Source organism: Perognathus longimembris, chromosome 13 (assembly GCF_023159225.1).
Source record: "Perognathus longimembris pacificus isolate PPM17 chromosome 13, ASM2315922v1, whole genome shotgun sequence".
NCBI classification, from domain to species: Eukaryota; Metazoa; Chordata; class Mammalia; order Rodentia; family Heteromyidae; genus Perognathus; species Perognathus longimembris.
Window position 1 is genome coordinate 20101542 of NC_063173.1, and position 24073 is coordinate 20125614.

The following is a 24073-nucleotide window of genomic DNA, read 5'->3' on the forward strand; positions in this document are numbered from 1 at the left end:
GTCCTTGTTTGGCCAAAGCATTAATAATGGGAATGTCTGTGTTTTTTTGTTGTTTTTTTTTTTTACAGTACAACAAACACCTCTTCGTGCACATTGGGCATGCCAACCATTCTTACAGTGACCCATTGCTTGAATCAGTGGACATTCGTCAGATTTATGACAAATTTCCTGAAAAGAAAGGTGGCTTAAAGGAACTATTTGGAAAGGGCCCTCAAAATGCCTTCTTCCTTGTAAAATTCTGGGTGAGTAAGGTACTATTTGATTTCTATGGTTTGTGCATAAGTGGTTGTGTCTTGTTTGTGAGCACAATGCAGCCCCACTGGCTGTAGGTCACACTGACTACACCTTTGTGTTTTCTGCAAACTTTCTAATGGGTCATGAGCTTGCACATCTTGGCAGCATTTGCAGTCTGCCAAAGGACAGGAGGCCCAAGTGGCCTCTTTGGGCTTTAGAGTTTACTCATGCTGTCACTCAGATAGATGGCTGAAGTCACAACGGAAAACATGGGGCCCCATTCTATGTATGCTTCCTTTCACCCCACTGAGCAAGATGACCTACAAGTTTCATCGGAATGTAAGCCTTGGATGAAGTTATGTGCCTCAAGAATTTTCAACTATGGGAGAGTATACAAAATGGTTTTGTTAAGTGAAAACTTCATTCCTGTTTAATAAGACATGGGCCAGTCCCTCAGGCTTCTGGGGCTTTGCTGATCCCCTCCTCCTGCAGCTTCTGAGAGAATCTTTGCTGTCCCTTTTCTAGGCAGGCAAAGGCCAGAAAAGGTCAGTGTGAGTGTATATGACGGGTTTGCTAGTCACAGGAGGCTGGATAACTCACTAGCATTGAGAGTTAGTAACAAAACTTTGACAAGAATAAAAAGAAAATAGCTTTAAATGTCCCTTGGCATGTCATTCAAGGCCCTAATTGATCTGGCTCCAGGGTGCTGTATTCTTGAATTTGGCCAGGTCCCTTTACCCCACTTGTCTGTTCTATGCCCCAACCCCTTTTGTGTGTACCCCTTGTGTGGATGTATATGCCTTTCTTTTCATTTCTCTTTTCCTGTTCTGCCAACCAGCTCCTTCTTGTTGTAGCACCCTCCTCTCTTAAGCAGACCATTGATTTTTCCTTACTCCCAGTGCATTTTTGTGGCTAATCAGTTCCCATGCTGGGCCATAATTATTTGGATGTGTGTTCTCTGCCCTCTGAACTCTGACTGCTCCCAGGAGACCTTAGTCATAGAGTAAATTCCATTTACTGTCTGCCTGCTGTGTGCCTGGATACTTTGCATGCATCGCATCTAGTGCCTAAAGTTTAAGTGGAATTTGCTTCCTATCCAACTAGCAGGCTCCAAGATGACAAAAGATAGGCAACCTGGAGGTTGGGGACCTGGGACTTGAAATGAGATCTGTCCAACCTTAAAGCACTTTCTGATTCCCACCTGTTTAACACCTTGGGGATCCTAGTCATAGAATTTGTCAATTTAAGACCCCATGGCTCTACCAAACAAGTAGAGAGCTGGATTAGAAAAACTCATGATTTAAATTCTTTGGTGGAATTTGCATATTGAATTTGTTTAGATTCTCCATCTTTCCTTGGTAACTCAATTTCATTTTTCATGTTTTTTCCTTTTGGAAGTTTAATAGAGCTAGCAATCTTTTTACATTAATGTCAGTAATACATGTGTACAGCCTACAGAAGCAGTATCAGTACTTTTCTAAACTGGTGGCTGCCTTCTAATGGTTTGAGTGGTGGATGAGAGATCCGTTATTACGTGGTAACAGTGAATCTTTTTAATGGGTTTCTTGTTATCCTTTTAATAGATTGGCATGGTCAAACATTATAAAACTGAGATATGATTTTTTTTTTTGTTTTTTCCCTCTGCTGATATTCACAAAAGAACTGCAATAAAACTATTTGCTTAGGGCTCTGAGTTCAAGCCCCATGACGGACCCAGACCCCCCACCCCACATATATATATGCATGCATGCTTAATTTTTAAAAAGGTATATATTAGTATATTTAGCTTTTTTCTCAACTTTAATTTCTAGTCCAAAAAATATAGGTATAAACCTTCAATAAACAAAAACCCTTTGATGTGAACCTATAAAAAATATCCTGAGATCAAAAACTCTTAGAACCACAATTATAAAAGATGTAAAATGAAGTTGATTATACAAGTCAATTAGAAACTAATTAGAGATTATAAGATATAATAAAAGGAAATTATATTCAGTATTTTCATATTAGATAGTGTCTTTAACGATAATAAGATTTCTTCTAATTAGGTTTTCTTTTTTCCAGATAAATTGGTATGGAGAGTACTTAGAAAGTTTTTCATTTTTTGCTTCCAAAATTACCCATTTTACTCAGTGGATGATTTTAATAAATGCTATCATGATGGAGCCCTCCAGTCATGAACCTCCACATAATGAGTTTAAGATCGTAGATGTGTAGACTGGTGGATGGTGTGTGATGAGTACATTTAGAAGCAGTTGCTCTCAGATCAGATTCTTATCAAATTAAGGCTTACAGGATTAAAATTGAACTCTTCTATGAATATGATAGAAAACATCACTCCTTCAGCATAATTGTTGGGGTACTTAACCTTTGCAAGGAAATTTAGTCATAACTGTGTGAAGTAAAGGAGAGAAGGCAATTTAAATTAGGTTTGTAATTTGGGATCTCATTGGCTTCTCTAATGACTCAGAACAAATTGCATTAAGATGTCCATCCTTGGATATCAGCAGGTACATCCAGTGGATGATGCTTAAATAGCTTTAATACTCCCTTTGAGATATCATCTGTATTTGCAGTTTGCTTAGCATACTTTTTAATTTTTGTGTGACTTAGTAAATTATAACAGACTCTACCCAGCCTCCTTTTCTTCTCTTCCTCCTTTTTGCCTTTATCAAAGTGCTTGAAGTCTCTAGACTGTCAATTAGACTGACTTTTTATTAAATGTTCATTTGATCCTGAAATTCTGTTTCCAGAGTGCCCTCAACAACTTGGATTTGTAGGGCTAGAACAAGTGAGAACTTTGCCAAGGAAGAAATACCAAGTACTACCTGAATCACCCATATATAGTCAAACAAGACGCATACCTCAGCTCTTTGTCAGCTGGCACTTTGAGCTACTTAGAATGCAGTGAGCTGAATAGAGCCATTTGCTGCTTTGGGAGTGCAATATTCTGACTAGCATGCATAATATAGACCCCCAAACACACATGAATGATAGAACCAAGGATGACAGCATAGATAGATGCCTTGTATTATGTAAGCCCCAAAGTCCCACAATTCTCAATGGTGTTAGAAGTTGGATATTTGTGGCTCTTGCCAGTAATTTAGCCACTAAGGAGATCTGGAGGATCATGATTTGAGGCTAGCCTAGGTCGATAATTCATTAGATTCCATGTCCAAAAACAACCCAGGAAAAAAAGCAGAGCCAGAGGCATGACTCAAATGCCAGGCTAGCAAGCATGAGGCTATGCATTCAAACTCTAGTACTGTCCACCTCACTAAGAATATAATAATAATAATAATAATAATAATAATAATAACAATAAAGTTGTATAGATATAGATCTTGTCAGATTAATACCAATTTTAAACTATACATTTAATATTTACAAATCATTATTAAATGCTTATATCTTAGAAACTAGAGATTATGACATTACCCTATAGTTATTATTCTTTTTTATAATCTTATGATTATCCACCATATTTTTAATAGTATGTTTATGGTCACTTTGCTTCCCTGTTGTTTTTTCAAAGAATAAGAAGTAAGATTGGTTTTATTAACCCCAAAAGATGAGAGAAAATTTTATGAAACAAAGGAAGGAGAAACAAGTTTTCTGGAAGCCTCTGCAGGATGCTTTTATCTTTGAAGGAATGAAATCACTTTTGTTAGCAAAATGACAGTCACTGCACACAAAACAACTGGGCTTTATTTGAAGAAAAGACACTGGGTACACATGTGAACTGACCGAAGAGCCCCTCTACTCCCTGTGGAGTTTCAGCCTGTTTCTAGTTAGACTTTGCATGGTTTAGGTTGGAATTGTAGGATTGAGTCTATCATTTAGAAGCAGCTGTCTCTGTTGCTCTTCATAGAAGGGGGGTATGTCATGGAATCATTTGCTCTCCACATGTCTTAACTGCTACCAGTAAGAAAGGGCTTCCGGCTCAAGTTTTCCATTTCTCCTCACTTATATCTTACTTCAAATTGAGTTCTAAAGTTAACTGTTAATTCTGACAGAATGATTTAGTGGTAAGAAGGATTAGGAAGAAATCGCACCCTATTATTATAGAGGGCCTCCAAACTCATACATCTTTTATTGTCTCCAAATAGAGTATACCTATAAGCTTGTTTTTATCCCAGGGTCATATTTGGGATAAACCTTCCCTTCCATAGGCAGGGTCTATTCTTCCATGTACAGGAACAGGGAAGACATCTGATTTTGTAAGAAAAATACCAGGAGCTTTTTAGCTCTTTTTCTGGAAGATCAGCTATCTAGTATTACTCTCTTCAAAGCTTCCCAACCCTATGTCCTAAATTCTACAGCCCCGCTCCCCCCAATCAGGGGAAAGAGATTTTATGGCTTTTATTTGACCAGCAATGTAATTGATAGCATAGATTCTCAAGTTTTTTTTAAAAAAAATCAATTGGAAAAAAATTCCATTTAGCTAATAGTCATGGATAAATTGCTATTATCAGGCTCATTGCCACTGAAGTAGGACATAAACCTCTTAAAGGATTTACAGAAGGACAAGACCTCAAGAAACTTACAGGAAAGTTTTTGTTGGCTTCCTTATCCTGGAAAATAGATCCAGGTTCTGGGTCTATTCTCAGATTGTACAGAGGGGACTACAGATGTACAGGTCCATAAATGACAATGCCATGGGAAGGACTTATGATGGAATGTGGATAGTGGGTCTTGTGGAAGTACACAAGTTTGTATTCTTAGTGCCCTCACCAAAGATATGACACTTCAAGACTGAATATTGAAAGAATTTAGTCAGCTGAGGAAGCTTGGGAAGTAATTTAAGGGGAAACATACTTGTGCAGACAGGGATGACTACATGGAAGTAGCACGAGATCACTGCTGCAGGGAGAAGGGTGAGACACTTGGGTCTCACTGTAAAAGATCATTCTTAAATCTCCTACATGGAACACAGTAGGAATGACATAATACATTTCAAAAGCACAGATAAGTTTGAGAAAAGGCCACAGAAACTCACTCTGCTTTCCTTTAACCTCTTGCTACACAATAGTATCTCAGAGCCCTCAGTGCCTTAGTGATTGCCTTAACCCTATAGGAGAATGTTGCTAGCATCTGTTCCTCTGAAATGCTTTCTTTGTCTTCTCGGTCATTTGGCTCCATAATTGCTAATAAAACCCATGTCGGAGTGGTGCCTCCCAGGCCCCTTTCCTATGTGTAAACTGTGCTCTCTGCCCAGATTCCAGATGGAGCCACTACCCTTTAAGAGCTGCTGCTAAGCAGAGCTGCAGAAGAAAGAAGAGCACATATTTCCTTCCCAACACTTGCTCTATTGGCTTGTCTCTGCACCTGCTGCATTGCACTTGGAAAAAAAAAAAAGCCAGGAAGGGAAGAAGTGATGTGGTGTATGGGGGGAAAGGGGGCTGCTTATTTTCAGACTTAATTTTGCTAGGTATGGGCAAATTACCTGGACACCTATGGGATCCAGGCTAGTTGTTAGAAGTTGAGCCTAGACTTCAGAGTCATAAGGATGTCCTACTCTCCCTGTTCTAGTGGAGATCTAAGATACTTCCTGTACTCATGTCATCACTATTTTAACTGTTTACATTTCACAATTCATACAGAATTGTCAGGATAAAAAATGAGATCTGGTCTGGGAGTATGGTCTAGGGCTGGCAATATGGCCTAGTGGTAGACATGAAGCCCTGGGTTTGATTCCTCAGCACCACATATATAGAAAATGGCTAGGAGTGGCGCTGTGGCTCAAGGCAGAGTTCTAGCCTTGAGCAAAAAGAAGCCAGAGACAGTGCTCAGGCCCAGAGATCAAGCCCCAGGACTGGCAAAAAATAAAATGAGATCCTCCTAAAACACATACTTGTCAGCCAAATCCCAAGATATTGGATGCTTCCTTCCAGATTTTTAATACGTATCAGTGAACATTGTACACACATAAGTACATAATTTGTGTGTTTGCTTTAAAAAGCAATACAAGTCCTTATATTGCTGTGCACCTTCATTTTCCCCTCAGTTTATATCTTCACTGTAAGAGATTTCTTGCAGTAGTCAGAATTTGAAGGTAAAGTCCTATTGTTGTTTCTTTTATAAAAATGGCTTGTTAGTAGTTGTCTAAGTTAGCAGCTAAAATTGCATACTGTCCAGTTAAATTTAAATTGCAAGTAAACAATGAGTACTTTTTTTGGATGTTCACATGCCTAGTGTCCCATGCAGTCTTTGGGGACATACATGTATTAAGATGCTGTTTATTTGAAATGCAAATTTTATTGGGTGGCTTGTATCTTATCTACACATAATTGTTACTTCACTGTATATAATTGGTAGCTTTGGGGTGATTGTTGTTGTTCTAAGAAAGACATTTCATGCACAAAAAGTCCAAGCCAGAAAAAGGTCCTGTTTGCTGGGAAAGGGGACATCTGGAGAAGTGTTCATACACCTGATGAAGGTGGATTGGTCTGGGCCAACTCAGCTGGGTGCTAGGGCCTCATTAACTTCTCAGTTGGAAAGAACTGACCTAAGCAGCAGCTTTCTTCTTGGGGTTGAGATCTTGATGCTTTCATCCCAACTGCTAAAGTGCTGGGCCTGTGGTGGTACCTGAAGTTGTGTGAGTGATATTAATTGATTTTGTAAAAAATGAATGCTGGTATTGGTAGGAATTTGCAATGCAAACAGGCAGCCTTTCAAACTGTGCCTATTGTAATTAGAGCACGCTTTTAAGATTCTTTGAAGTACTAAATGTTTATGAAATTCAAATAGGCGTGCCAATCTGCACAATAAAGGGGCCCTTGGTAGTGTTTTTAAAAATCATCTATTTTGTAGATGTAAATATATGCCATAATTAGTGGGAAGTAACTCCAAGAGCTGGGCTGGCTGAGTTTATTCCTATTATTCTTATTTAAAACAGCTGTGGCCAGAGAGCTGCATCTGCTGTCCCTTGCATTGGGCCCTGGCACAATGGCTCAACTGAACAAAGTGAATGAATGTGCTTAGAGACCCACTTCCCCAAGGGCAGCTTCCTCACTTCCTCAAGGCGGGTGTGTAGCTGAGGAGATAGATGTCCAGCATCATCCTAGCCTCTCCTACCCTGATGGTCTGTGGAGCTGGCTTCAAGAGGCTGGACCAAGGTACAGATGCATGCAAATGAGGCAGACTGGGAGGGCTTAGGGGCTGCCAGCTTTCTCCAGACCCCCCAGATCAGTACTGTCTCATAAGGCCCTTCTGCCTGACGGCTCACTGCCCAGTGCAGAGCAATTGTCCTTTGGCGCCCGCAGGAGCAGCTGCAAGGCCCGCGTGGTGTGCCCTGCTTGGCCGATCCTCACCATGTGGCAGGCCTGGACAGCCGCCCACAGCAGGGCCCAGCTCCCAATGCTGCCTGCCAAGCAGCCAGATGCTGCCATTGGAAAAAATTGCTTCACAATTTGAAATCTTGGTCCTTTGATCATGGCTCAGAGAGGATGCAGAGGAGAGGTTCAAAGTAGCGGTTTGAAAACACTGGTCTCCTTGATCCATCAGGGCCTATTATATTGTCTCTTGTAAGGGACAGTCCTCTGGGCGGGAGAGGGAGATTGGTAGGAAGGGAGTACCTGCAGCCTGCTCCTGACCCTGTACTCCTGTCTTCCCCCTGCTATACAGGGATTATCTGCCTCCCTTTGTCCAGAAAACTTTTTCCCAATGAAGCCTGTGGCAAAATCCTAATACTGCTGTGTGTGAGCAGCACGTGCCCAGCCTTTACTGGGAACCTTGGCTTTCACTTCTGATCCTTCTGCCTCTGCAGCCATGTCTCCAAAGATTGGAGATTTTGCAGTTGCAAAGCTCAGAATGCAGCATCCTGAGTAGCTAGGATTACATGAATGAGCCACCAGAACTGGGCCTGAAGCACATTCTTGAATGAACAACATTATTGACTGAAAGGACACAGAGGAGAAGCCAATCCCAAATCTGGAAAGTTGTGAAATAATGAATGTAAGAGAAGGATGATTTAGGAAACATTCTGAAACTTTTTGATTGACACATATTGTTTGTGTGCTTTCTGACACTGTCCAGTTCCTTGCCCTGTCTTTGAAACTTGCCTATGCTTTCACTGTGGTTTTAGGATCTGCTTGCAAATAAATCTGCCCAAAAATGCAGTCTTTAACTCACTCACAATATACATTGTTAATGTTTTTCCTTTTTGTTTCCAGAAAGAATTCTATAACATCTCTAATGATGTCTTTGGGAAAGGTGGCATTTTTTACTTGTCTGACAGTTCTTCCTAGTATGAAAAACTTTGTCACAAATTCATAAATCTGAGGTTCTATTTTTTTGTTTGGAAAAATCCAGTATTTGTGTCTGTGCCACAGACACACATGAGAGTTGGGGGTAAGCCTGGCTTGGTTGTGACAGTCTTCACATTTGGTGATTACAAACCACGGTGTCTATTTTGGGAAGGTCTCCATGGATGGAGATTCATTCCATTGATGGAACTTGAGGCTCTGTCCTAGCAGTATCCAAAACTGACAAGGTAATAGGAGTGATTGTTGCCATTATTAACCGCTGTCATTTCCATAGCACACTACAGAAGAGTTTTCTATACACTATCTCTTCACCTCACCACAGAGGCTTTGGGACACAGATTTCATTCCCCGTGGTTAAAGACAAAAAAAAGGAAAAAAAAAAAACCAAAAGAGAAAGAAACTGTTGTTCTTGCTGTCAGTCACATATCTGAAATGAAGTGATGATAGAGAAGAAGCAGCACCCACAAATGTTTGAATGAGATCCAGTGAGATGCTGAAAGTAGTGTAAGGCTTAATGAAAACACATGCATAACTTGACTCATTGGAAGCAGCCCTCTGGGTGAGAAGAGGATAGAATAGGTAAACTCAAGGAGAAAGTGAGAGAGAATTACAGAATGACCTTATATTCGAAGTGTTCTTAGGTCTGCCACTCCAGAGAATCTGGGTGGAAGCTGGGAAGCTAATAGTGTTTCTCAGTATTCTTTTTTTTTTTTTTTTATGGCCAGTCCTGGGCCTTGGACTCAGGGCCTGAGCACCGTCCCTGGCTTCTTCCTGCTCAAGGCTAGCACTCTGCCACCTGAGCCACAGCGCCCCTTCTGGCCGTTTTCCATATATGTGGTGCTGGGGAATGGAACCGAGAGCTTCATGTGTAGGAGGCAAGCACTCTTGCCACTAGGCCATATTCCCAGCCCGTGTTTCTCAGTATTCTCACCTTAAGATGAGGTAGGCAGAACTATGGCTCCTTGGAGAAATCAATGTCTGAATCCATGTATAACTGCATCATATTACATAGCAAAAGGAGGTAAGGGTGGCAATCCACAGGTGGGAGAAAATCTTATATTATCTGAATGAGTCTAGTGTTGTCTGTGGGTTCTTTAGAAATGGAAAAGGGAGGCAACCTGAAGACATCTAGAGATATCTTACTTAGAAACTGGAGGCAGGGGCTATGGACAAGGAATATGGGTGGTCCTTAGAAACTGAAAGAGGTGATTAACAGATTCCTCCCTAGAATCTTCAGCAGGAAACACAGCCTTGCCCATCAAATCAGTACATCAGCCGTAGCCTAGTGTGGCCTGAGTTGAATTTCTGATTTACTAAAGCACAAGATCAATTAATATTTTAAAGCCACTGAATTTGAGATAGTTTGTTACAGCAGCAATAGAAAGTACATTTGACAAGAAAAAATAGTTAACTGCATCCAGCCCTGTTACTAGAATAATGATTTCCCTGCATCTGAAAATACTTTGGCATGGGACAGTGGCAGGCCAAGATATCATGGAAAGATTTCTGCATTGGGAGTTGGGAGAAAGAGTTGGCTCTGAACTTAGTTCATAAATGGGGAAAACTAAAAACATATTTGACATAAGGACTGAAGTTTCCCTGTACTTACCTTTCCCAGCCACACTGGCAAGTGTTTTCTAACACAGCAGAATCTGCTCTGAGACCAACTTATTTTGGCTAGCCCAGAATAAAGATATGGTCTGAATTTGGCATTGATTGAGAAGGAAAGTTTACTAGACTTTAGCTGTTTTTTAGATTTTTAATTTTTTTATATTTTACTTTATTTGTTATTGTTAAGCATACAGAGGAGTTGTCATTTAACAAAACAAAGCAGTTTATGAATACAGTGCATCTTGTGCAGTGACACCCTTTTCAAATTCCCACCCATCCCTCCCGAACCCACCCCATCCCTCACTATTTTTTTTTTTCTCTCAAATAGCATGCCATGGTCAGATTAGGCTGATTAAAAAGACGTAGTTTGAATTTCAAGGAGCAGCACTTTTTTTTTCTTTCTTATTTTCTTGTCTTTAGAATTCCATGAAATAGTTTGCTTTATACCCAGAGTTTTCATTTGCAGGGAAATGTGTCAGTAGTGTGGGAAAGGAGCTCTGTACAATCCCAGACTCATTACATTCCCCGTCCTTTGTTGTTATTTTAATGCTAGCATCCTTTCTTTGATATTTCCTTGCTCAATAGATATTCAGTGATCACTTTTCTTTCTGGAATACTTCTAGTAACATCAGCTAACAGTTAGTTATCTTTCACATCAATATCTCACCCTAAAAAATTCCTGAACAGCAGTTGTTATGTGGTCAGATGGCTGCATAATTACTATTCCTATTCAAGGGTCATTGCAAAAATAATTGTGACAATGATTGTGAATTATTTACCATTAGTTGGGAAGCTCTTTTAAGATCAAGCCTATTAAACATTATACTTAAAGAAAAAGCAAGATAGTTCAAAGATTATCTGTGCCTTTTATCTGAATGAAGGTTAAGGTGCACATTGATCTCATCCAGCAATGACTGTACTGGATTGCCCAATAAAAACAACCAGGCAACTTACCAAAATCATGTCTAAGAGTGTTCAACATAGAACTGTCCATAGTAGGTCCAGTTTGGAAACTTCGTAACAGAGTGCATAGATCATGATTATTTTTTTAAATTACAGACGAAGGATGAATGTCATAAATATAATGCCAGACAAAACAAAACACGGGAGAAATACTATGGGTCCCTCATTTAATGTTTTTTTCTTTAAAAACAAAAAACAAGGAGCTGGGAATGTAGTTTAGTGGTAGAGTGCTTGCCTAGCATGCACAAAGCTCTGGGTTTGATTCCTCAGCACCACATAAACAGAAAAAGACAGAAGTAGCACTGTGGCTCAAGTGGTAGAGTCCTAGCCTTGAGCAAAAAGAAGCTGGGGACAGTGCTCAGGTCCTGAGTCTCAAGCCCCAGGACTGGCCATAAAAAAAAAAAAAGAAAGAAATATGTGGGATCATGGTCAGCCTTTGAGGTACAGAAATCTAGGAGAATGTATATCTCTGAACGTTGTCCTTTAATCTTAGGTAAAAATCATAACTTTAACAAACAAAATTTGTTGACTTGGTTTCTGAGGATACATTTTTTTTACAGTGGATGTTCATTTTCATTTTTGAAGGTTCACATCAGGAAAACTATGATCATCCATTCTAAATTAAAACAATACTAAAATTATTCAGGATGTTCCAGACACCACAATACCCCCGCAAAGGTTGAGGTGGTAGGAACTGTCTCTCCAAGCAATGAGAGAATTTACACACAATGGGAAAAGCATCAAAAGCCTTTCCTTATTATCACTGTGTCCCCACTATTCTAAATATCATTGATTGTAGGTGGGAGGGGGGGGTTGTTTGCCCACATTTTTAGTAAATCTTAAATAATTGGTAAGGTTAGTGTTGAACTTTTATAGCATATTATGTGCTTCAGTTTAGCAGACCCATTACTTATCCTTTTATAATATAAACCATTCAAGACCCCTTCAGGAGAAGTTTGAGTCTGCAGCGCTCACAGTGCTACAGCTTCCATTGGTGGTGGTAAACAGATTTGTAAATGAGCAGTGATTGCATCAGGATTATGAAAATCCAAGTCTTGAGTTACTTCAGTTTTCTCAATGCCATGTTTCTACTTTTGTAGTCTTTGTTTTTAAATTTTTCAACTGCAGAAAGAGTGCCACTCAATACCAGAACTGTCCAGTAGAGAAAGGCCTACTATTTCCCACTAACTACTCTTTTGCAACACCAAATTTAAAACTTTCAAGGGCTGGGAATGTGGCCTATTGGTAGAGTGTTTGCCTCGTATACATGAAGCCCTAGGTTCAATTCCTCAGCATCACATATATAGAAAAAAGCCAGAAGTGGCACTGTGGCTCAAGTGGTAGAGTGCTAGCCCTGAGCAAAAAAGCAGCCAGGGACAGTGCACAGTCCCAGAGTTCAAGCCCCAGGACTGGCAAAAACAAAACTTTCAAATGTGAAAGTACCTCTGGGTATTTTTATTTATGATTGATACCCCCATGTAAGTTCAAAGAGCAAAATATGAGAACGTTTACATTTATGAGTACTATAAAACAGGACTAGTACAAGTAAAAGCAGATTGGAAACTAGTAAAATGAGTTTGCACTGGTTGTTAGTGGCTATTAGGAAGCACCTGGACATGTTAAGTACTGTAGTTGATTCTGAATTTAGCTTTGAATTTCTTGGCATGTAAGGGGAAAGGAGAAATTGAGTATATATATATTTCTCTCTCTCTCTCTCTCTCTATATATATATATATATATATATATAGTTCTATTTATTTTATTATTTTTATTTTATTTTGCTGGTCATGGGGCTTGAACTCAGGGCCCTGAGCTTTTTCGTTCAAGGCTAATGCTCTGCGACTTTGAGCCACAGCTCTATTTCCAGTTTTCTGATGGTTAATTGGAGATAAGAGTCTTACCGACTTTGCTTCCCCAGGCTGGCATCAACCTCCAATCCTTCGATCTCAGCCTCTTCAGTAGCTAGGGTTACAGGCATGAGCCACTGACACTTAACTAATATTTCAAATAGGAAATTTGAATGCAGCTCCTATTTTGTGTGTGTGTGTGTGTGTGTGTGTGTGTGTGTGTGTGTGTGTGTGTGTGTATTTGGGTCTTCAGGGTGGTTATTGCCTTTCAAGGTATTAAAAATAGCTAGTCAAAATGTACCAAACTTCACAAAATGCCAAAATCCCATTTGAGCATGAAATATACCCACCTCTCATTAGTCATCACAGCAGTTTACATTTTATCTGTCACCTTAGGTTTAGACAACTGTAACCACCTCTTTTATGTCTGTTTTACTCTTTTATCTGCCATAAGTAACGGTCACAGGTGTCTCTGTGTCTCTTCATGTCTGATCATACCCAGTTACTGCTGCCATACTACTTTCTTGGAACTCCAATGTCCCTTTGGTCTCACAATATGAGAGTCCTTCCTGTTCCCCTCTGTGCACTTGCCATACACTCATTTGCTGTCTGTCCTATTTTGTTTTTAGCCCTCCTTCATGGCTGCATACCCTCCCCCTCCTTGTACCTCTTCTCTCCTGCAGAATGTCCCTTTTGCCTAATCACATCTTTCTTTTGTATCCTAGCTACAGCAGCATCCCTGGACCCAGGGGCTTCTCCTCATTGGTGTTTCCATCTCTCCACAACTCTGTCATTGGATCTTAACCTTGGTGGTGATGCCTTATTTTTTTTTTTTAAATCAGAAGCGTAGTGTGATCAGACACTGAGTTAACTTCTGCTCACCCTTACCCTGCTCACAGTGCAGTTCCTGGCAGACTGTCAGTGGGTTTTTAGGGAAAGGGCACTGTTAACCAATGACTACCTTTGTCTATTTCATACTGCTAAAAGGAGATATCACAAATTGGGCATTTCATAAAGAGCAGAAATTGAGGCACCAACATCTTGGAAGGTTATTGTGCAGCCTCACATAGTAAAAGGCAGAAAGAGAGAGCCCGCCCAGTCCTGAGAACCTTTTCTCAGGTATCAGTCCATCCATTAGGACAAAAAGAATGGATTAACACCTTCGCAAAGGCCCCACAGACCAACAGTGTTGCTTTGCGGATTACATTTCCCTATATTAAAACCACAGCAATGACCTAAGCACTAGAGTCTCCTTCTTCTCCAGTAGTCATGGTTTTCTGAGCATTAATAATCCCATCACTTCTTGGCACTAGAACTCTGGAAAAGTCCCCAATTCCTGCAGGATATGTTCTTCTCCCCCTCTAGTTAGTCCTTCTGAGCTTGGCCCCAAGTTACATTTCCAAATTCAATTCTCCCAGACTCCCTAATCATTGCACCAGAACTAGTATGAGGCACTCTTAAGACATGGCCCAGTGTTCCCTCAGCTCTTCCTTACCTGTTCCAGTCCTGGCCATCTTTTAAGTAAACCTGGTTAGAGGCAGTGCTGTCCATTGTCTGAACCCTGAATGAGTGCCTTTTGCATGGTACTTATTCTCTGTCTGTAAACCATACTATATTAGGTTGTGACCAAGTCTTGTCAAGGGCATAGAATGGGCTTCACATAATAACTACTTGATAAAAATACATTAGATTAGTACTGATTATTTAGCATCTTTATAAACAATCTTTAGTAGGACCTGTTTCCTGTCCACATGCTATAGTTTCTACAGTTTCTTTTTCCTACTCATAACAAATGATTAGTCAGCTGTACAGTCTTCTGTCTTTGAAATCTCTCTGAAGATTTGGATATAAGAAATTAATTCATGAATACATTTTCTGTTGTACTCATTACCTGACTCATAAAATTGTAATCCCTCTGTCTATCAATAAACTAAATTAAGCTATATCTTTATATATCAATCAACTAAATTAAAAAAATAAGATACTAACATCAATAAATAGAAAAGAATTGTGTGATAATCACAGTCACTATTAGCTAATCACTTGTGATCAGTCAAGTTGCTTTCAACATTGCATTTGAAGATATAAATGAAATTCAGATTGTAGAAAGATTGGTCTTGGGATTGTTCTTTTTAAAAACTCCCATTACTGACTGAGGCTCCAGGTCCTAAAATAAAATCAGTGTCAAAAAGTAGAATGAGCTTTTTCATATACTAATTTCTTTAAAATATTTGGTGTCAGATCCTTTCAGAAGCTACATTGGGTTAACAAGCTTGTGTCCATAGCCTTTAGGAAGTAAATCCTAGTTATCTAGTTGAATTTAAGATCATTGTCAGTACAAGATAGTTACATGGTACAGTAACAGATAATTGTGAGGATCCTGAACCTCCAAAAAGGTTTTAGCTTTGTAGGAAAAAGAGCATATTAACTGCGTGAGAAGCAAGAGATTACATTAATTGAAAGAGAACTAAGCCAGTAAAATTAGTTTTCACTGCAAAACAGTTGTATCAACTCTGCTATAACCAAGAATTTGTCATGAGAAACAGATTTGTGAGGATTTCCTTCATTATTGAACCACTCCTATGGATAGTTCTCAGTTATATCCAAAATGTCAACTTTAAATCCTGGGAAGAAAATTCAATGAAACATTGACAAAAACACAACAGTTTGATGAAATCAGAGAATGATCATTTGCTGTCTAAAATGAAAATTCCTCTCATAAGCCCTGCTTAAGCTGAATGGGTATAAAAGTGTGTATATTTCTTACAAAACACAAATGAAATTCCTGTAGTATCAGTAATTGCAGTTACTAGGTTTTATTTTGGTGCCATCATTCCCCAAATCAAGTTGACAGCCCCAGTTCAGAAGAGAGAAAATGAGGAGAGGGGCACAAGTTCCATTTTACCTTCTAGCCCATTCTATCTATAAACATCTTGTGATTTCCTACGGAAACTTAATAGCAATACTTTTGTAGATAACTTCTGGATCTCAGCTCAGAGTCTCTCCCTTTAAAGAGCCAAGATGTTGCTTTTTGTCTTCAAAGCATAGAACTCACTGGTACAGATAGGTAAGTCTTACAGAATGGCTGTACAAGGCAAGATTCTCCAGAGGAGCAGAGCCAGACAGAGGTTATAGCCTGAATTCTTGTAGGAATGGAGAGACAGAGATGTCCATGACTTAGCAGTGGGAAATTCAATGCAGGCTAAAGTAAGAGACAGAAAAGCCTGGACCCAGTCATACCCTGAAAACAGGGTGCTTGCTCAGTGAAACAAAATTCCTTAAATGGCCCCTGCACACTCCTACACTTAGCTGTCCTTAAGTGAACTTTAGGAGCAATTCCTAGTTAAAAACCTCATGTTCATGCACTGCATATCATTAATATCATTATAACGGAATGAATGCATTGTGGAGTTGGGAAAACCGTTATGTAACCACCACTGTCTGTCAAGAAGGCCCCCTCCTTGGCAATGCAACCCTCCTCTTAACCTAGATAAGCCATCATTCCTCTGGGTCTGGGAGATCGCATGTTCAGGTCCACTCTGCAGCAGAGGAACAAGTTCCTGTGTTCCTCCTACTTTTCTTCCATGTCATTAAACTTGTGCTTCTTCACCACTTGTGTGCATTGCTCAATCTTTTCTCCCAGGCACCAAGACCCAGACAAAACCACACACCTCAAAGCAGTTTTAGTTGTTTTTTTGGGGGGGGGGGGCGGGAAGAAGCTCATTTATGCCTTAAGCATGTAGTTTAGAGACCTGAATCTATGGTTACAAGAACATGAATACTCTGATGCTGAATGCATAGAAGTAAAACAGTACAGGTACATAGTGTCCTTTGAAGAGAATACTAACCAGATAAGCACCTCTTCAGAAAATAGCTTTTGTGCTTTGACCTTGTTTCTAGCAGAGCACCTCACTCCTACACACACACACACACACACACACACACACACACACACACACACACACACACACAAAAATGCTGCTTGTTGGCCCACCCTGCTCTGCTCTTCACTGTGACTCCTGGAACTAGAGAATAACTTGTGCCCATTTCCTTTCCAACAGGCTGACTTAAACTGCAATATTCAAGATGATGCCGGGGCTTTTTATGGCGTAACCAGCCAGTATGAGAGTTCTGAAAATATGACAGTCACCTGTTCCACCAAAGTGTGCTCCTTTGGGAAGCAAGTAGTAGAAAAAGTAGAGGTAAGTTAGCCTCAGGAAACAGAAACTTCCTTCAAGAGCAAGCCATTGCTTTCCTTTGAACTTCCATGGGCAGCATATGGTATTTTTGTTATGTCTCTTGCTTTCCTTCCCCCTTTTCCCTTCCTTTATTACTTCTAAAAGGCAAAATGATTTGGGAGACCTTAATAGGAAACAAGAAGTTTGTACCAGCTCTCTCTGAACTTGTCCCTGTCTGATTAGCCAGTACTGGTCACCTCAACAGGTATCCTCAGCAACAAGTGTCCTGGTGGGAGCTGGGAGGAAAGCTGTATCAAGGCAGGCCCCACTCCACCACCAGGTCCAGGCCATGCTCAGGCTTTGTGGGTAACAGTCGAAGGTGATCTACAACTGACTTCTGCCTTCTAAAACCGTAACACTTTGAGCTTGATATTGATGATTTTGCCATTTTCACTCCCTGCATTTTACTTCTTTTAGATACAAATTCATTCTATATTACAACCAGATGTCTACTGACAACTTTTACATCTCATACTTCTCAACCTTTAACCTTGCTTTGCATGAATATTTGCAGTTGGAATTACCTTCCAAGTTGTGTTTTCCATTGTCTTCTACACTCCCACACCAGTGTGTGTTCAGTGCAGCTATCAGTAGTAGATCTGCATCTCTAAGGACCAGTAGCCCAGATGGGATGTGCAAGGACTTTGTGCTTAGAAATGAGTGACAGGATTCCTTATGAGAGAGAGGGAAGAGAATATGTTTAAGACCTTGGGCTGAGCAGTGAGATTCTGGGGTGCTCTAGACACCCCAGCCTCCTGAGTATAAGACAAGTTTGTGAGAATAGGTAAGGCAGAATCAGAGAGCTGACTTGATGGTCAGGTTAGGCATAGAAATCAGACAGGAGATTTTAAATGGAATGTAGAAACTGACTGCATATTAAAGCTTAAAGAAGAGAATATCAGAGGTCACACTCATGCTGGTCACTATCACTGATAAGGAAATAAAAATAGGATGATTGTGGATGGAAGACTGCAGTTGGGAGATAAGTAAAGGCCAGAATTATCTGTTGGGAATCCTAAGAATAGTAAAAGCTATGGGAATGGAGAACTAATTGCCCAGGAGAAATAAAAAAAACACACACACACACACACACACACACAGGTAAGGGTTAAATTTGGGGAGCAGCAGCCAACCCTGAGATCAGACACAAATAGAAGAGCAGAGTTTATAAACAAAGAATGGGCTCAACATAGGACCCCGAGGAGATGGTAAGGTAAGGTGGTAGCGTGTAAGACAAAATTGGGAGGCCTGGGAGACCAGGTGACCTCCAGCTCTGAGGAGGAAGCAAAGGATCCGTCAGTGGTCGGGAGTGGGAAGGATGAGTGTTAGGCATTGATAGTGATTAGGAAGCTATCAGAGATGTCCTCTGAAGGTGTGCTTCCTGCTTGGATAGGTGTGTGGGAGAAATGGTGAGCCAGACAGCTTATCTTATCTTCCTAGACTTCAAATTACTTGTGGTACCCTCAGTTGATTCAAAGTTCTTTGCATGTTCAGGGAGTGAGGAAAGGTTGCTTTTGACCAATAAAATACCAGACATTTTCAGAGAAGGTGGTATGGAGTTTTACATTGAAGCCTTTATTTAGATTATGTGTTTACATTCATTGGCTGCTTATATTTTACCAGTAGATAGGCATTTGTATCAAAACCATTTCTCCTCTTCTCCTCTTTCTTCTTCTCTTCTTCCTCCTCTACCATCTTCTCTCTTTTTTTTTTTTTGGTTCCAGTTCTGGGGCTTGAACTAAGGGCCTGGGCACTGTCCCTGAACTGCTTTGTTGTTGTTGATATGAAACTTCTTTTCTTTCTTTCTTTTTTTTTTTTTAAAGATTTCATTCTTTTTATTGTCAAAGTGAAGTACAGAGGGGCTACAGTTTCATATGTAAGGCAGTACATTTCTTATCCAACTTGTTACCTTCTCCCTCATTTTCCCCCCCACCTTTCCCCACCCCCCCTTTTTTTAAGTATTGCTTTTGGAATGGTTTGTCTTTTTATCCTTGGTCTCTTGATTTTGGTATTCCCCTTCCCTTCCCTAGTTCTAATGCATTGATATACACTATCCAGAATACTCAGATGAGATACAGTGATAGCAGGGGTAAAACCACAGGTAGGAAATATGAGAGGAGAAAAAAAAGATACTGTTTCACATGGCATGTTGAAAATAATTAAACCATGATACACCACTTTTTTTCATAATGGGGAGTTTATTTCATTTAGCATCACCTTATGTGTTCATATGAGTATCCCTGAACTGCTTTTTTGCTCAAGGCCAGCACTCTACCACTTGAGCCACAGCTCCGCTGGCTTTTTTTTTTTTTTTTTTTTTTTTTTTTTGGTAGATTGTTAAAAGAGTCTCACAGACTTTCTTGCCTGGACTGGCTTCAAACCATGATGCTCAGATCTCAGCTTCCTGAATAGCTAGGATTACAGGTATGAATGAGCCCAGCCTTCAAAATCATTTCTTAATTTAAGCTTTTAAGTTGAGTAGATCTGTTTCTTTTAAGTTACCAACTGTTCAACTGTTGCTGAAGTCTCTTTATCTCCTTACCCCAATATTGTATGTATTTTATGTGACTTTAAAGCAACTTTACAAGTAGATTCTGATATCAGGTGAAACAATTCAATCCCACCATTTATCTTTTTCATATTTCTACACCAATAACCAGCATTTATATTTCCAAATAAGGAGAACATTTTTTTGTTGTTGTTTGTTTATTTTTTTGCCAGTCCTGGGCCTTGAACTCAGGGCCTGAGCACTGTCCCTGGCTTCCTTTGGCTCAAGGCTAGCACTCTGCCACTTGAGCCACAGCGCCACTTCTGGCCATTTTCTATATATGTGGTGCTGGGGAATCGAACCCAGGGCTTCATGTATACAAGGCAAGCTCTCTTGCCACTAGGCCATATTCCCAGCCCCAGGAGAACATTTTTTAACTTAATTTTTTATTGTTATTATAAAGGTGATGTACAAAGCAGTTATAGTTATATAAGTCAAATAAAGAGTACATTTCTTTTTGAACAATGTCACCCCTTCCCTCCCTTTCTCCTAGTTATGAGGATGTTTTTAAAGTGCAAGAAAAAAAGGTTGAATGCTGTAATTAAACTTAGGTATTATTTTGGGAAAGTGGATATATTATTAGTGTCAAAATTTCCAGTCAAGAACCTGTTTGCATTTCTATCTTATTTATTTTAGCTCATAATATTTTTTTCATACTGATTTGTTCCTTTTTGAATATTTTTCTGAATAGTATATATAAAATTTGTAGCAGATTTTTGTATTTTGCAGTCTGTCTGAACAGAAGCTCTTTCTGTTTTTAATGTGGCTATCTAAGCAGATTCTCTTATTTAGCTCTAGTGATTTTCCTCTTAGATTCCTCTGTTTTCAGTGTACAATTTTAGTGATAGCACAAAGAGAAAAGAAAAGAAGCTTGGAGTAGATGGCTCACGCCTGTAATCCTTGCTACTCAGGAGGCTGAGATCTGAGGATCACAGGTTCTCCTAGCAGGAAAGTCCATGAGACTCTTATGTCCAACAAACTACTCAGAAAAAAAAAAAAACACTGGCTCAAGTGGTAGAGAGCTCTAGCCTTGAGTAGAAAGAAGCTCAGGAATAGCACCCAGGCTCTGAGTTCAAGTCCCAGGACCAGAAGGAAGGAAACTTTATTTTATCTCTCTTTTTCTAGTGTTTATGCTAGCTTTTTTTTTTTTTTTTTTGGCCAGTCCTGGGCCTTGGACTCAGGGCCTGAGCACTGTCCCTGGTTTCTTTTTGCTCAAGGCTAGCACTCTGCCACTTGAGCCACAGCGCCACTTCTGGCCATTTTCTGTATATGTGGTGCTGGGGAATCGAACCCAGGGCTTCAAGTATATGAGGCAAGTGCTCTTGCCACTAGGCCATATCCCCAGCCCTATGCTAGCTTTTTTTTAACTATTACTTCTTGTTTTTTATTTGATAATAGCTCTTCCATAGTTGTATAAGAAATAGTAGTGGTAGGTATTCTTGTGTAAATACAGTGTGAGTAGAAATAGTTTTGGCTTTTTGCCAGTTAAGATTATATTTACTGTAGGTTTCTGTAAATGGTCTTTATTGCATGATTGTTTTACTTAGGGTTTTTCTTAGTAAGAGCTTCAGTATTATATTCAAGTGCCTTTTGTTTTGTGACAGTCCTGGGGCTTGAAGTCAGGTTCTGAGTGCTATCCCTGAGTCCTTTTTTTGCTCAAGGTTAGCACTTTGACACTTGGGGCACACTCCCACTTCTAGCTTTTTGGTGGTTAATTCGATATAAGAATCTCATGGACTTTCCTGCTTAGGCTTACTTTGATTATCAGATCTCAGACTCTTGAATAGCTAGGATTATAGGTGTGAGCCACAGGCATCTGGCTCAAATGCCTTTTTAACAACTCTTCCTATATGATTTTTCTCCAGTTTGTTGACTTAAGTTTGATCAGTTCAGTTCCTCTGTATGAACCTATACAGCAGTCCAGAAATCAAGCTTTAGATATGTTGCTAGATTCCACGTGTTCACAATTTAGAAAGACATTTTATGCCTTATAAGTAACTATGTGTGTGTGTGTGTGTGTGTGTGTGTGTGTGTGTGTGTATATATATATATATATATAATATTTTACTTTATTTTATTGTGCCAGTACTGGGCTTGAACTTGGGGCCTTGGCACTGTCCCTGAAGTTCTTTTGCTTAAGGCTATTTGAGCCACAGCTCCACTTTTGGCTTTTTGTGGTTAATTGAAAATAAGAGTCTCTCACACTTTTTCTGTTTGGACTGGCTTCAAACCACAATCCTCAGATCTTGGCCTCCTAAGTAGCTAGGATTACAAATTTGAGCCACTGGTACCCAGCTTACTCTATACTTTTAAAATATAGTCTATCAAATTTTAATATTTAGTGTCTATAGGTCTCAAGAAAGAATCGGAATGTGTTCTAACATTTGTGGCCTAGCATAATATATGACCTTGGAATTAACTACTCTTTAAACCTACCTGGTGAATGCTTTTCTCTTCATATATTTTGTTAGCATCTATTTTTATTTACAGACAAAATTGTATCTATGTATTTTATGCTATTGTGAAATACAACTCAGTTGAGATGAGGCTGCTTCCTTAAGTTTACTTCAAGTAATGCGTTAATTGTATCCCATAGATTTGGACACTGGCTTCCTCTTCTTTCCTCTTTCCCACATTTTGTGCTAGTAGTAGGGTTTGAACTCGGGGCCTAGGTGCTGTCCTTGATTATTTGGGCTCAAGGCCAGTTCTCCACTATTTGAGCCACACTTCCTCTTTCGACTTTCTGGTAGTTAATTGGAGATTAGGCTCTCATGGTGCTGCCTGGGCTTGCTTCGAACTGCGATCCACAGATCTGAGCCACTAGCACCCAGCTAGAAAGACCCATTGTCTTTCTTTCCTTTCCCTTTCCCTTTCTCTTTCCCTTTCCCTTTCCCTTTCCCTTCCCTTTCCTTTCCTTCTTCTTCTTTTTTTTTTTTGCCAGTCCTGGCCTAAGCACTGTCCCTGACTTCTTTTTGCACTCTGCCACTTGAGCCACAGCGCCACTTCTGGCCATTTTCTATATATGTGGTGCTTGGGAATCGAACTGAAGGCTTCAAGTATATGAGGCAAGCACTCTTGCCTCTAGGCCATAGTCCCATCCCCCACTGTCTTTCTAATTCCTTTTTCATCCAAGGTCATCTGGCACTATTTTTTCTTTGTGAGTATTTCTGTGGGATCTTCAAACTGCATGTATATTACTTTATCTTTTCTTCCTTCCATTCATCCATAACTATTAGTTTTCTGTATTGGTCGGTGACCTGAGCACAGAGGATTTCTCTGGATACTCTAAAATTGTAACTTGCTCTAATCTGCTCTCACAGATCTGTAGGAAGATAATCACTAAATTATCTGCTAACATTTTTATTTTTTAACCTCTGTTAGAGGATCTGTTGAATTCTTTAAACTTAACATCGTTCTAGGGATTTTTTTTAACTTCCTAGAAAAATAATGGATATAAATAATAATAACAACAGTAAATTTGGAGATAGGATTTTTTCTAATTTGCTAAACTGCATGACTACTATTACATATAACAGACAGTTCATATGGAAAAAGTAAATGCTTTTACAAGCCATTGTTTCTATCTCTTGTATTTTGAAGTCAAAGATATAAAAATGCTCAAATCCTTTTTTCCTTACAGACGGAGTATGCAAGGTTTGAGAATGGCCGATTTGTATACCGAATAAACCGCTCCCCCATGTGTGAATATATGATCAACTTCATCCACAAGCTCAAACACTTACCAGAGAAATATATGATGAACAGTGTTTTGGAAAACTTCACAATTTTATTGGTAATGGTTTTGTCTCTTTTCCTGCTTTGGCCAAGTATACTGTGAGGCTTGTTGAGGACAGTAAGGAAGGTGGGCTATGGAATTTGAGGTGTTGACCAACAGAATGTGGCTGATGGGTGGTGGGGTCCCAGGCAACCAGCTAGCCATTGAATCTGAAGCATCCCTTGTGCAAACTTAGAGGTGTGAGGTTGATTCAGTAGAAGAGATGGGTCTCATTGGGCTGGGGATTTCTAAGCTTAGACCTAGATTTCAGTGTGATAATCCAAAGTAGTGGTTCTAGGTTCTCAGCTCTTTGCATATTATATTAGAAAGAGCTAGAGAACTTAAAAAAAAATTCTGGTGCTCAAGCTGCATCTTAGGCCATTTGTATCAGGCTCCCCAAGGAAAGAGCTCAAGTATGAGTACTTTTTAAGTTTCCCAACTAATTCCAGTGTTAGTCAAAGTTGTCTCAGCGCTACCAGGAGTGCAAATCTTCCATAAGGCAAAAGCTGAGTCACTAGTTCTGTACTTCAAACATACCTGGACTTATGTCGTGAAGTATTTTAAAAGCCTTATAGGAGAAGTAACATTCT

At 39.7% G+C, this 24073-nt stretch overlaps 1 protein-coding gene across 9 annotated transcripts in view; it reads left to right on the plus strand.

The window, feature by feature from the left end:
- The window catches only part of Tead1 (TEA domain transcription factor 1), a 254498-nt gene that overhangs the window by 219286 nt on the left and 11139 nt on the right, over positions 1–24073 (plus strand). For all 9 annotated transcript variants that reach the window (XM_048361600.1, XM_048361603.1, XM_048361606.1 and 6 more), the window contains 3 exons: positions 69–242; positions 16984–17124; positions 23349–23501. In XM_048361600.1, the coding sequence (XP_048217557.1) occupies positions 69–242; positions 16984–17124; positions 23349–23501 (468 nt within the window). The remainder of the gene's footprint in view (positions 1–68; positions 243–16983; positions 17125–23348; positions 23502–24073) is intronic.